General features: G+C 41.6%; 1 protein-coding gene across 1 annotated transcript; it reads right to left on the minus strand.

Annotated features, from left to right (window-relative positions):
* Positions 1-625: 625 nt before the first annotated feature.
* LOC134347151 (G2/mitotic-specific cyclin-B1-like) lies at positions 626-11,758 on the minus strand. Its single transcript, XM_063049343.1, has 9 exons — positions 11,710-11,758; positions 9,311-9,442; positions 9,063-9,152; positions 7,789-7,959; positions 6,826-6,984; positions 4,739-4,975; positions 2,436-2,576; positions 2,245-2,355; positions 626-836 (listed from the first exon to the last, which is right to left on the minus strand). Exons 1-9 carry the CDS (start codon positions 11,728-11,730, stop codon positions 726-728), a joined length of 1,173 nt encoding a protein of 390 aa, XP_062905413.1. The 5' UTR covers positions 11,731-11,758; the 3' UTR covers positions 626-725.
* Positions 11,759-12,521: the final 763 nt, after the last annotated feature.

A 12,521-nucleotide genomic window follows, 5' to 3' on the forward strand; every position in this document is an offset into this window, starting at 1 on the left:
TCACGGTGGCAAGGAGGTTGTGTTAGTTAGTGATTCTGTCTTCACATTGACTGGAACACCTATCAAAAACTGGATGAGCACTTTTCAAATGTGTTCAGGAAGGTTTCCTTAATTATAAAGGGGTTCCAACTAGAGCAATACTGGATCTCATACTAGGGAATGAGTCAGGGCAGCTGAGGTTTTTGTAGAGTAATACTTTACATTGTCTTGAAATGAATGGAATTGTGATCATTCAATCATGAAGGCATCAGAAAGGATCTGGTAGATGTGGGCTGGGACAAGTTGTCATTTTTTGGCAAAGGGACACTTGGCTGGTGAAATATCAAGCACACAACTCTTGTGTTCTTGTTAGAATAAAAGGCAAGGCTAATAGGCATAGGGAAACTTAGCTTAAGGAAATACAAGAGGACACCCAAGGAAATCGCATGGGCTGAAAGTAATTGAGACCCATCCTGTAATTACACAACTTAATACACTTTCAGAAATTTTGGATTAAACATTTGGACCAAAACCAAGCACCTGACTGAAAGCCATCACCCAACTGCCAGCACAAACCAAATTACTGTAGAGGACCATGATGATTACAATTCAACTTAAATTAAATAAGTATTAAAATCTTTAAAAACACCTTTATTAAAGTAAAATGGTAACTACATTTATGTACAATAGCACATGGTGCTGAGAAAAAAAATACAGAAGCAAGGCTATACAAGTAGGTATGGAAGTTATTTCTGAACTATCAGGTGCTTTGACAAGTTGATAATCACATCAGATTTTAGCTGTGGAATGGTGCTGATCTTCATTAGCTTGGTGCTGGCATATTTGTTCTTAATGGTCTGCAGAGAACAAGAATTCAAATGAAATACCAACACAAGTGCAATCCAGAACAATGACTAAACTATTCAAGTTAGAGCAATGACTGATTTCCATATATTACTTGGTTTCAGCTCATTTACAAGAATGTAAAAAGAGTACACTATAGATCTGTGTAATTGGTATACAAGTTGTGATATTCATCAGATCATTGCAGATCAAGTAACAAGCAGATAGAGTTTACACTTTCCTTAAAAAACTGCTATTGAAAAGCTGTTATGCAAAGGAGGTCTAGGCCAATATTGCATCTTGCTCCCACACTTACTCAGGAATGCCCAGGTGATTTGACACTCTGCAACTGGCCTCAAGCATAGAGCCAGACTAGTGATATTTTAGTTCTGGTGTTTTGGGGGTGGGGGGCAGGGGGAGAACACATACCCACTCAATCCCTCAATATCAAAGGGCCAATTACCAACTGGCTAAAAAGAAAGTTCTTCAACATAGGTAACTTTTCTGAAATCCACCCTCAGCGCATACTGGCCCAGGGAGGGGAAAAAAAAAATGCAATATCTACTCAGGACCAAGCTCAAGGATGAAAGGGCCAAGGGCATTCCGGCATGTGCAAAACTGTCTGTTGCATGTACATCTCAGCAGACGAAGTTCAATAGAACACAAGTTCTTGCAAGGAGTCCAAGGCAGTGATTTTTCTGGGTAGTTATCTTCACAACTACAGGTAACAAGATTTGTGGAACAATGGCAGCCAATTGTCAATAGAGTGGATCCCTTCCCATTTCACCTAGGCAACATACAAATCCCTGCATTCACACCTTACTATGTCACCAGATATCCTGCACTGGAAATTCTAGAAAGAGCTTGTATTAGTTGCTCCCACATTTCAGTCTTCCTCCTACCTCCCAATCAACATTAGCTTGCAGGAGAAGCTTGTTGCACCACACTAGACAGGACATCTAAGCCCAAGGCAGAAATTTGGACTTGTCATTTTAAGGCATTTCTGAAATGACAGGATAGTAACTGCTCATGTTTATCCTTCAACAGGACAAGATAATGTCTTCTAAGATAACCACACTTTCCCCCTTTTTAATGGCTTGTTCATATCAAACCATCTCACTAACTAAATGCCAATTACCACTTGCCCTACAGCCAAGCCCGGCACTTTGAGTCAGCCTTACAAGGTACAATTTTTATCTGCAAGCTTTCATCTGTAGGGCCTCCAGCAACAACCTTGAAACATTTAATTAGCCTTGAAAAGATTAAGGTTGCCTGGCACACCAGACTCCTTAGACAAAATGGCCCAATTCTGCTCCAATCTTGTTTTATTTTGCCACTGCCCTGGATTCAATAGACCTCAGCTTTACTTTGATCAGTTTGCCAAGTGGGACTTGACTAAAAATACATGCTGACCAAACTTACCATGTATTTAGTGAGGCTTTGATTAACCTTCACAACATTCTTGGCAATGTGCTCCATAACAGAAACCAGATCATCCTCTTTATAGGTCATGTAGTGTTCTAGAAGTGGTGTCTGAAAGAATCATATTTTAATAGTCAGTGGATCAGTACAATGAAAACCAACTAAAAATTGAAGTCATCATCAATACTCACCCATTCACCTGCATTCAGGACTTTTTGAGCCAGGCAAAAAGCACCAGCTGCAATCTGGGACGGGGGATAATGCATCATTTCATAGTCCACGATTGTCAGTTCCATCAAGTACTTGGCCAAGGTGTGATGCTCAGAGCTTACCTAGAATTAAGTAGCAAATAAAATGGCTTGCACATTGACAAACTGAATTTACTATATAAATGAGATCTCTAGAGTTGCAACTATGAACACAAGCTAATGAATTTTTGAAGTAAACACTATAGCTATTGCTTATTTTACATTGTTTTACCTGACAAGCTTAAGTTTGGTTTACTTTGGATGGAAGATATTCTGCCTGGAGGTCAGTGGCTACAGGAACAGTACCAAAAGACTGGAGGTTGGCAAGTGATATTCCTTTGCTTAAGGGAACAGGGATAACCCAGGGAATTATAGATCGGGAAGTCTTGTGCAAGTGGTGGGCCAATTATTGGAGACATTCTTAGCATTTGGAGAAGCATAGTCTGATTAGGTTTAGTTAACAAGGCTTTGTGAGGGGCAGGTCATCTCAAGCCTCATTAAATTGCTTGAGGAAGTGACAAAACAAATTGATGAAAGTAGATGTGGTGTCTATAGACTTTAGTAGAACATCAAGACAAGTTTCCTCATGGTATGCTCGTTTAGACAATCAAGAGGCATGGGACTCATAATTGGCATGTCCACAGAAGGCAATTGTGGTAGTAGATGGAGTAAATTCTGCTTGGAGGTAGGTGGCCAGTGGTGTCCTGCAGGGATCCATTCTGGGACCCCTACTCAGATCGTTACAAGTGACTTGGATGAGGAAGTAGAACAGTAGGTTAGCAAGTTTGCAGATGGCACAAAATTTGGTAGTGTTGTGGATAGTGTAGAATGTTGGCATAGGTTATCAGAATGCAAAGCTAGGATGTGAAGCATTCAGTCTGGAAGCACAAGCAATACATTTTACAAGATCAAATTTAAAGGCACAACACAGGGTTAATGAAAGGATCCTTAGTACAGAGGAATAGAAGGATCTTAGCATCACTTCCATAGATCCTTTAACACTGCTGTGCAAGTTAAAAGCTAGTTAAAACAGATGGCCTGTTTGCTTTCATTAGTTGAAGGGTGAGATTAAGAGCCACAAAGTAATGTTACAGTTCTATACAACTCTGGTTAGACCACACTGGGGTATTGTGTTCAGTTTTGGCTGCTTCGTAGGAGGGATATGGAAGCTTTAGAGGGTGCAGGAGATTTACAGGATGCTGCCTGGATTAGAGAACATGACATAGGGAAGAAAGGTTGAGTGAGCTAGGGTTTCTCTTTGGAGCAAAGGAGATGATTTAGAACTGTACAGAGGCATGGAGTGGTCAGTCAGAGTGGAAATGGGCAATACAAGGCAGCACAATTTCATGATTGCAGGAAAGTGGAGGAATGTTAAAAGTAGGATTTTAAAATGTGGTGGGTATGTGGAATGCACTGACAGGAGTGGTGTAGTATAGAAACAGATACATTAGGGACATTTAAGACTTAGATCGGCACATGGATGAAAGAAAAATTGAAAGGATTAGATTACTTTGGAGTAGGTCTGCACAACACTGTGGGCTAAGAGTCCTGCACTAATTGATTAGATTTATCATCGACTTTCATGGTATTTGTTTTCCCCAACAGCACAGTGTAATATTACAAGATACATCAAAATATTAAATTTGTACAAACTTTGTATTAAAGAGCAAGGTTCATGAGCTTATCATCCATTCAGAAATGTGAGGGGGGAAAAAATGTCCATGGGCTCCTGTACCTCCTCTTTGATGCAATGAGATGGCATGTTCTGGGTGGTGGGGCCCCAGTGATTGATACAGTTCTAATAGTACAACTTCAGCTTAAAGTTGTTTGGCTGGTGTGCTCTGCCAAATTCCCTGACATGCATCATTACAGCAAATTGATATCTTTGTTAATACTTTGTCAGAAGCTCAAGCTAGTTACTTACAAATTATATAGAGAACTGGGACTTTCCAAGCAATCTAGTATAGACTACAGATAAAAACACTCCAGATCTAGAAAGGAATTAGAACCAATTAGCTTAGACAAATGCTACAAATGGAATGATTTGAATGATATTCACAGGACCTTGCTTAAAAGGTTTACTCATGCAAATTAGAGCATGAAGGCAGATTTCCTTTATCTTTAGCCATGGTCTTTTGCAAAGTACAATCACCAGTGAACTGTTCAAGACCTAAAATGATGAACTACATACATAGATTTATGGAGTGGACAAATTTTCAATTCTTTTCTCAATGATTTAAACTCACTTCAGCAACTTTTGAAGCTCTCCGCAGAAAGTGTAAAGGAAGTGGCCGGCCAAGAGAAAAGTTAAGCTTTTGCAAAATCTTCCTTTCCATTTCACGTATTGCAGCTGTAGTGTAAGTATTGTCTGTAACATAGACAAAGTCCCCAATTTCTGGAGGATACATCTCTTCATATTTTGAGGCCACCAGCATTGCTGTCACACCAACAAGTTGTAGATTGTTTTTGGTCACTGGGTTATCCTAGAAGAAACCAGTCGCATTAGTCTCTATCACAAACACGAGGAAATCTGCAGATGCTGGAATTTCAAGCAACACATGGAAGTTGCTGGTGAACGCAGCAGGACAGGCAGCATCTCTAGGAAGAGGTACAGTCAACATTGAGCTGAGACCCTTTGTCAGGACCAACTGAAAGAGCTAGTAAGAGATTTGAAAGTGGGAGGGGGAGATCCAAAATGATAGGAGAAGACGGGAGGGGGAGGGATGGAGCCAAGAGCTGGACAGTTGATTGGCAAAAAGGATATGAGAGGATCATGGGACAGGAGGTCTGGGGAGAAAGAAAAAAGGGGAGGGGGGAAAGCCCAGAGGATGGGCAAGGAGTATTGTGAGGGGGATAGAGGGAGAAAAAGGAGAGAAAGAATTTATATTATAAATAACAGATGGGGTATGAGAGGTGGGGCATTAACAGAAGTTAGAGAAGTCAATGTTCATGCCATCAGGTTGGAGGCTACCCAGACAGAACACAAGGTGTTGTTCCTCCAACCTGAGTGTGTCTTCATCTGTGCTACACATGCCCTTACACTTCCTCCCTCACTACCATTCAGGGCCCCAGACAGTCCCTCCAGGTGAGGCGACACTTCACCCATGAGTCGGCTGGGGTGATATACTGTGTCCAGTGCTCCTGATGCGGCCTTCTATATATTGGCGAGACCCGATGCAGGCTGAGAGATCGTTTCGCTGAACACTGATGCTGTCTGCCGAGAAAGCAGGATCTCCCAGTGGCCACACATTTTAATTCCACGTCCCATTCCCATATGTCTATCCACACCCACCTCTACTGTCAAGATAAAGCCACACTCAGGTTGGAGGAACAACACCTTATATTCCATCTGGGTAGCCTCCAACCTGATGGCATGAACACTGACTTCTCAAACTTCTGCTAATGCACCACCTCCCCCTCATACCCCATCTGTTATTTACTATTATAGACAATAGGTGCAGGAGTAGGCCATTCAGCCCTTTGAGCCAGCACCACCATTCACTGTGATCATCCACAATAAGTACCCTTTTCCTGCCTTCTCCCCATATCCCTTGACTCTGCTATTTTTAAGAGCTCTAACTCTTTCTTGAAAGAATCCAGAGAATTGGCTTCCACTGCCTTCTGAAGCAGAGCACTCCACAGATCCACAACCCTCTGAAAAAGTTTTTCCTCAACTCCATTCTAAATGGTCTACCCTTATTCTATAAACTGTGGCCTCTGGTTCTGGACTCCCCCCCCAACATCAGGAACGTGTTTCCTGCCTCTAGCCTGTCCAATCCCTTAATACTCATATTTCAATCAGATCCCCTCATCCTTCTCATATTCTTTCTCCCTGTCCCTCTTACTATACTCCTTGCCCATCCTCTGGGCTTCCCCCTCCTTTTCTTTCTCCCTAGGCCTCCCATCCCATGATCCTCATATCCCTTTTGCCAATCAACTTTCCAGCTCTTGGCTTCATCCCTCCCCCCTCCTGTCTTCTATTATTTTGGATCTCCCTCTCCCCCTTTCAAATCTCTTACTAGCTTTTCTTTCAGTTAGTCCTGACGAAGGGTCTCAGCCCAAAATGTTGACTGTACCTCTTCCTAGAGATGCTGCCTGGCCTGCTGCGTTCACCAGCAACTTTTATGTGTTGCATTAGTTTCTATACCATGCAGTTACCTTTAAGCAAAAACAAACCATCTTCCAGATATTGCATGATTGGGAAGTTTTAGTTTTAAAAATCTCAAATCTAGATTTTGCTCGAAGGAGAGCAATAGTGTGGGATTTAGAGCAAGTAGAGACAACTCAGTTTTTGTAGATCAAGATTCAAAAGCAAGGAAAACAACATTCTTACCTGAAGGAATCTATCTATGATTGATACAGTCATGTACAAAGTTTCTTGAAGCAGCTGGAATTTCCTATGAACCTGTACAAGCCAGTCTACTAAGATAGCACGCATATTCCCAGTTATCTCTTTTCCTTCCAAATATTTGGGCCTCACAGGCTGCTCCATCTATTGGGGATAAACAATAGAATTAGTAACCAAACTAGTTTAGAGCAAAATTTCAACTGAATCTCAGCCCTATCTTTACACTTCCATATTCATCTATGAAACTCCTCCAAAGGAAGATTTAACTTTATTCTCTCCATGATTGCTGCCCAATCCAGTTAATTCCAGTATCTGCACTATCAAATCCCATTTTGACTGCCACATAGTTAAGCACCCACTATTGTCATTCCTAAAGGATGGAGTCCAAGGTCATTTTTTAAAAAAGTTATTTATTTAAAAAGTTCTTGCCATCAACCACTCCCCTCTTTCCCCACAAAACTAACCAAGAATCTAGTCAACATCCACCTTAAGGATCAAATCACATAGGAGTTTACCCTGCAGATTAAGTTCCCATTTCCACTCTATTCTCCCCCCCCCCCCAACTTAAAAGCAGCAAAGCAAAATCAAGCCAGGCCAGGTTATTTCAATACATGCAGGTTTGTTTCATCATTAAATTTGTGTTCTTGGAGGAAGAAAATTTAATAAAGTTAATATTAAAGCTGGCTTTCCAGTGCTGTGAAAATTGAAATAGTGAATTTTTGACGGCCTAAAAAATGTTTCATTGTTTAAATTTCTGCCCAAAAATTACACCACCCCTGAAGTACAAAAAATACTGAAGCCAACCCACTTTTTTGGGCTGTGAAGTGATTAAGGAGGCACAATTATAACTGGATGAAAGAATTATACAGCAAGTGGCGAGGAAAGCAAATTTAAATTTTGAGGGTTAAGGTAGCTAGAATATTCTTGTATTTAAAAATAAAATCTAACCTCCAACTGTCTCAAGTATTTGTAGATATCTTTAACATAGTTGCTACATAGCATGGGGTTGTCACCATCGGCTGCATCAACATCTTTCACTGGAAGCAGCACTTCAGAGAAGGCCTGGCACAAGTCCTCAGATACACAATCTGTAACTTCACTGGCTACCGACACTGGAACCTGTGGAGAGTTGCCGTGTCAGAAACTATAGGTAAGCATTTCCAATCCCATAGAGTTATTACCACAAACATCCCGAAAAGATACCCTGAGATAAAAACAATTTGCAAGCTCACTTAAAACTGATTTAAATAACTAACAAGAGAAAATCTACAGATGCTGGAAATCCAAGCAACACACTCAAAATGCCGGAGGAACTCAGCAGGCCAGGCAGCATCCATGGAGAAGAGCAGTCTACAGCTTAAATAACTATTGTCTTACCAAGACCAGAGTAAGAGTAACAGAAACAGGGGGGTGGGTAGTTTTCAATTAAAAAGCTGGCTTACTAAGACATGAAATTCCTGGAGGATCTCAGTAGATCAGGCAACACAAGTGGAGGGAAATGGACAGTAGATTTCTCAGCTCAATATCTTTATCTGGACTAATTACTTTAGATCAGGGGTCCCCAACCTTTTTTGCACCGCAGACTGGTTTAATATTGACAATATGCTTGCAGACTGGCCGACCAGGGGCTGGGGGGGGGGGGTGCAGGGGCACGGAGGTGTTCAAGTTCAGTGAGACAGGGAATGAGGAAAGGTGCAGCTGACTCATCATTTCATATTGCCAAATCATATTGTTTCCTCGCAGCCCAGTAGCACATGCTTTGCGGCCCACTGCTTTAGATGACAGATCTTAACACAAAGCATTCGCTGTCCATTTCCCTCCAGATGCTCCGAGTTTCATTAGCGTTCTGTGTTACTCCAGATTTCAGTATCTGCAGTCACTTCATCTGGTCCAAGAACTAGAGACAAGTATTTCATATCTTTAAGACTTAACATTGCTTTAGACAAGATATTTGAAATCTTACAATGTCAACTTTGTGTACAAATAATAAAGCAGCTAGCCTTTGGTCAGGAGAAAATGGAAGTTATGTTTGAACACATGGTCAGATGCTGGGAAACCACATGCAAGCAATCACTTCAGAGTTCAACATTAAAGATTTCTCCAACGTGGTCAGATTGTCTTGAAAAGGTAGGTTCAAGATGCACTCTGTCCATTTGTAGCAAGGTTAATGCATTAATGTGAAGCACTTAACACATCATTGTGCTCAGCATTAGCCAATTTACCTCTGTCACATCTGTATAGATTTCCGATTGTTGAACAGGTTTAACAACCTTCTTTGCAGGTTCTGCCTTTGGAACTGCTGTAGGTTTCCCCTGTAAAATTCAAAGTCTGAATTAAATTCCAAAACTCTTTTCCTACCACAAGTTGAAATACAAAAGAACCCACTCCATTGAAGAGGTTTACACCCGATTAAACCACTAAAAGTCCAATTTATGAACTACAAATGATTCAACGAAAACTCAGACCATACCTTTTTTATAGGGAGTTTAGCTCCTTGTGCCCTGTTTCCAATGTCCACCAAAGCAGCTCTAGGCCTCAAGCCAGCTTTTGTTCCAACTTTTGCTGGGGGAACATTTGTCTCATTGTTTCTGCCAGCACGTGCCTAAAATGAAAACAGATTTAAAATTGAACTTCTTTTAACATTACCCTTGTTCACTGCTATAGATTTGTTGCATTTCTGATCACTGAATTCTAGGCACAGAAATTACATGTTAATACAATCAGTGTTGAGTAAAGCATTCTCTCTCCACACTAGGCAAGGAAAGCAGTTTAACCAACCAAAGATTTGTTTAGAGTCAGTGCAAAGATCAATATCAATTTGAAAAGGGCCAAGATAAGAAAACAAAATAGAGATGAATGATTTTGGGATAGGTGAGGAAAATATCTGCATACATTCCAAAGCAGAGGTCAAAGCCCTGAGAAATCCAAAGGCTTTATTGATGGGTTACAAAAAAAAATTTGAGTTTAAAGCACACTCTAATCACACCTTCAGTCCCAGTTGCAAATTAAATGTCCCAGGATCAATCCTCAGCATGGGGCATGAAAAGCATATGGTTTATGGCAGCATGGACTCTGGAACAACTGAAGCAATAGTCAATTAAATCTCAAAATGTTAACAATTTCAGTGGCTGTTTATTGACACTTTACTGCAGCATAGATGGACATTTTATTTGGAGGATTTTAAATATTAGTCAGAAATTGTTTGATTCAATAGGCAAATTATAAAGAGACTGGAATTCCATTTGTGCACCCAGTTAAGTCTAAAGTTATTAAGTAAAGTCTTAAGTAGAAAGTTATTCTAAAGGTTTGACTCTACATTCCACTGTAGAAAATGCATCAGGGCAACCACCCATGTTGAAAGTTCAAATGCAACTGCAGCTGTGGAAGAGGAAGCAGTTAATGCACGATGACTGCTTAGAAATGAGAAACATTAAAAACCAACCATCAAGCTGCACGAAAGGGTGGTGCGAATAAAGGAATGTCCAAGATCAATGATGGTGGTGTCAGCTGCTGTTTGGATGAATTGAGGGGGAAAAAGGGAGATGAAAGACTGGTACGTCCAGAAATTGGGAAGCCTTGGAAAAACCCTAACAGTTAGTGTCACAGTCTAATGATCTGATGAATTTTCAATTCTTACAGACAGTAAAAGTTGTCCATGTGAAACCCTAGAATGGAGCAGCGAATTCTGATGGGGGGGGGAGGGGGAGGGAGGATGAGAGAAATTCGAGTGACAGGCAACCAGAATTATATGGGCCTTGAAGGTGTTGCATTTAACATTACATCATTTTCTCCTCAAGAAAATCTGTCAATAATTATGTGCAGCAAAGATTCACTAGACTGGTCCCAGGCATGGCAAGTTTGTCATCAGGCAAAACTGACTAGGCCATGAGATCTCCACACAATCCAATTATTTTTTTTTTAAATGACAGTTCCACTTAGACACTTCTCCAATGGAGGAGACCAAGGACAAGAGGGAATGGTGGATAAAATACCATCTTTAGGTCTGTATTTTAAATAACCACCCAGAGGCAGTTCAAGACGTCTCAACCTCAAGAGGGCAAAACAATTTCCAGGAGGCAGGAACATAGTCGGGGCGGGGGGGGGGGGAAATCAATCATACCTTTGAATGGCAGAGTAAAGAGCTCAAATACTTGTATTCTTAGAGACTTTAAATTTTGCACGGAGTCTCACTCTACAGTCATCTATTGTGCATCAGGTTGCCCCAAACAAAACAATTGGAAACGGTCAATATTAAAGGAAATCAATTTTCTACTTGTTGTAATGTTACCATTTTCTTCTCCAGATGCTTATTATCTGCTGCATTTTTAAATTTTATGCTCAAGTTTGGAGAGTTATCATTTCAGTAGTGATCGGCAAGTTTTGTGCGGATGGGGATGGGGGGGGATGAAGCGGTAGAGAGGGAAACATCGGCTCAGATACATAACATGATTTCCCTGCTACTATACAAATGCTTTGGCACACAACATCTCATACAGTTTCTAGTACCTAGAACGGCATTTTCAGCATTCAAGGACAATACAGAACCAGCAGCAGACGGGGAGTTAGGAGCTTGCACAGTTAGCCCCTCTACTTAGCCGCAATTGAAGAGGTTTGGAGTTGTGTTACAAGTTAACAGTTAGCAAGTTTAAAGGTTTCTAAAGCATATATATATTATACAGAAGCTTCTTAGAAATGCATTTTACTACTAAGGAATGTTAAATTAAGAATGAACTAAATCGAGCTCGATAACCGCCTCGCATTAATTAATCAGGGAAATAATTTGCAACGCAGCCCATCCACACCACAGAAAATACAATTTCCTTCCAGTAAGACTATGCCAACTTCATTTAAAAGATACACGATTCAGACCTTCACCAAGCGTAGAGCCATGCCCGCACCCACTGCACACCGAGCTCGCACTGAGCGCCAGCGAAGAGTGGATTTTAAAATCCGCCGTGCTCTGCGCTCATTCGCTACCGTTCCACGACCTGCCTCCTCTGATTGGATGGCCCGCGCCTCTCGAATGCGTTGCCATGCGGACGGATTGTTCGACGTCATTTTCCTGTGTCCGTTTTTCGGCGTGCATTATTAGAAATGCGGGGCAGGGCGGCGCGGTGAGCGACGGCAGTGCGTGACCAGGCCATTCCGCCCGTCGGCTTCCCCCTGTTCTTGGTCCTCCAAAGTATTCCGTGTGAATTTAAACTGCAGGTGGCGGAGGGTGGGTTTAAGAAGGAGATTTTTGAAGAAGAAAAGCTGCAGACTGGGAGATCATTTCACTGAACACCTACGCTCTGTCCGCCAGAGAAAGCAGGATCTCCCAGTGGCCACACATTTTAATTCCACATCCCATTCCCATTCTGACATGTCTATCCACGGCCTCCTCTACTGTAAAGATGAAGCCACACTCAAGTTGGAGGAACAACACCTTATATTCCCTCTGGGTAGCCTCCAACCTGATGGCATGAACATCGACTTCTCTAACTTCCACTAATGCCCCACCTCCCCCTCGTACCCCATCTGTTACTTATTTTTATACACACATTCTTTCTCTCACTCTCCTTTTTCTCCCTCTGTCCCTCTGACTATACCCCTTGCCCATCCTCTGACTTTCCCCCCCTCTCCCTTTTCCTTCTCCCTGGGCCTCCTGTCCCATGATCCTCTCATATCCCTTTTGCCAATCA

Source organism: Mobula hypostoma, chromosome 5, assembly GCF_963921235.1.
Source record: "Mobula hypostoma chromosome 5, sMobHyp1.1, whole genome shotgun sequence".
Taxonomy (NCBI): domain Eukaryota; kingdom Metazoa; phylum Chordata; class Chondrichthyes; order Myliobatiformes; family Myliobatidae; genus Mobula; species Mobula hypostoma.

Bases quoted from the DNA above. Each gene is read 5' to 3' on its own strand.
- LOC134347151 (XM_063049343.1), bottom strand. From the start codon at position 11,730: ATGGCTCTACGCTTGGTGAAG. The intron at 9,443-11,709 runs GTCTGAATCGTG...TTTTCATTTTAG, and splicing joins TGGCTCTACGCTTGGTGAAG to GCACGTGCTGGCAGAAACAA. The intron at 7,960-9,062 runs GTAAATTGGCTA...AACTCTCCACAG, and splicing joins TCTATACAGATGTGACAGAG to GTTCCAGTGTCGGTAGCCAG.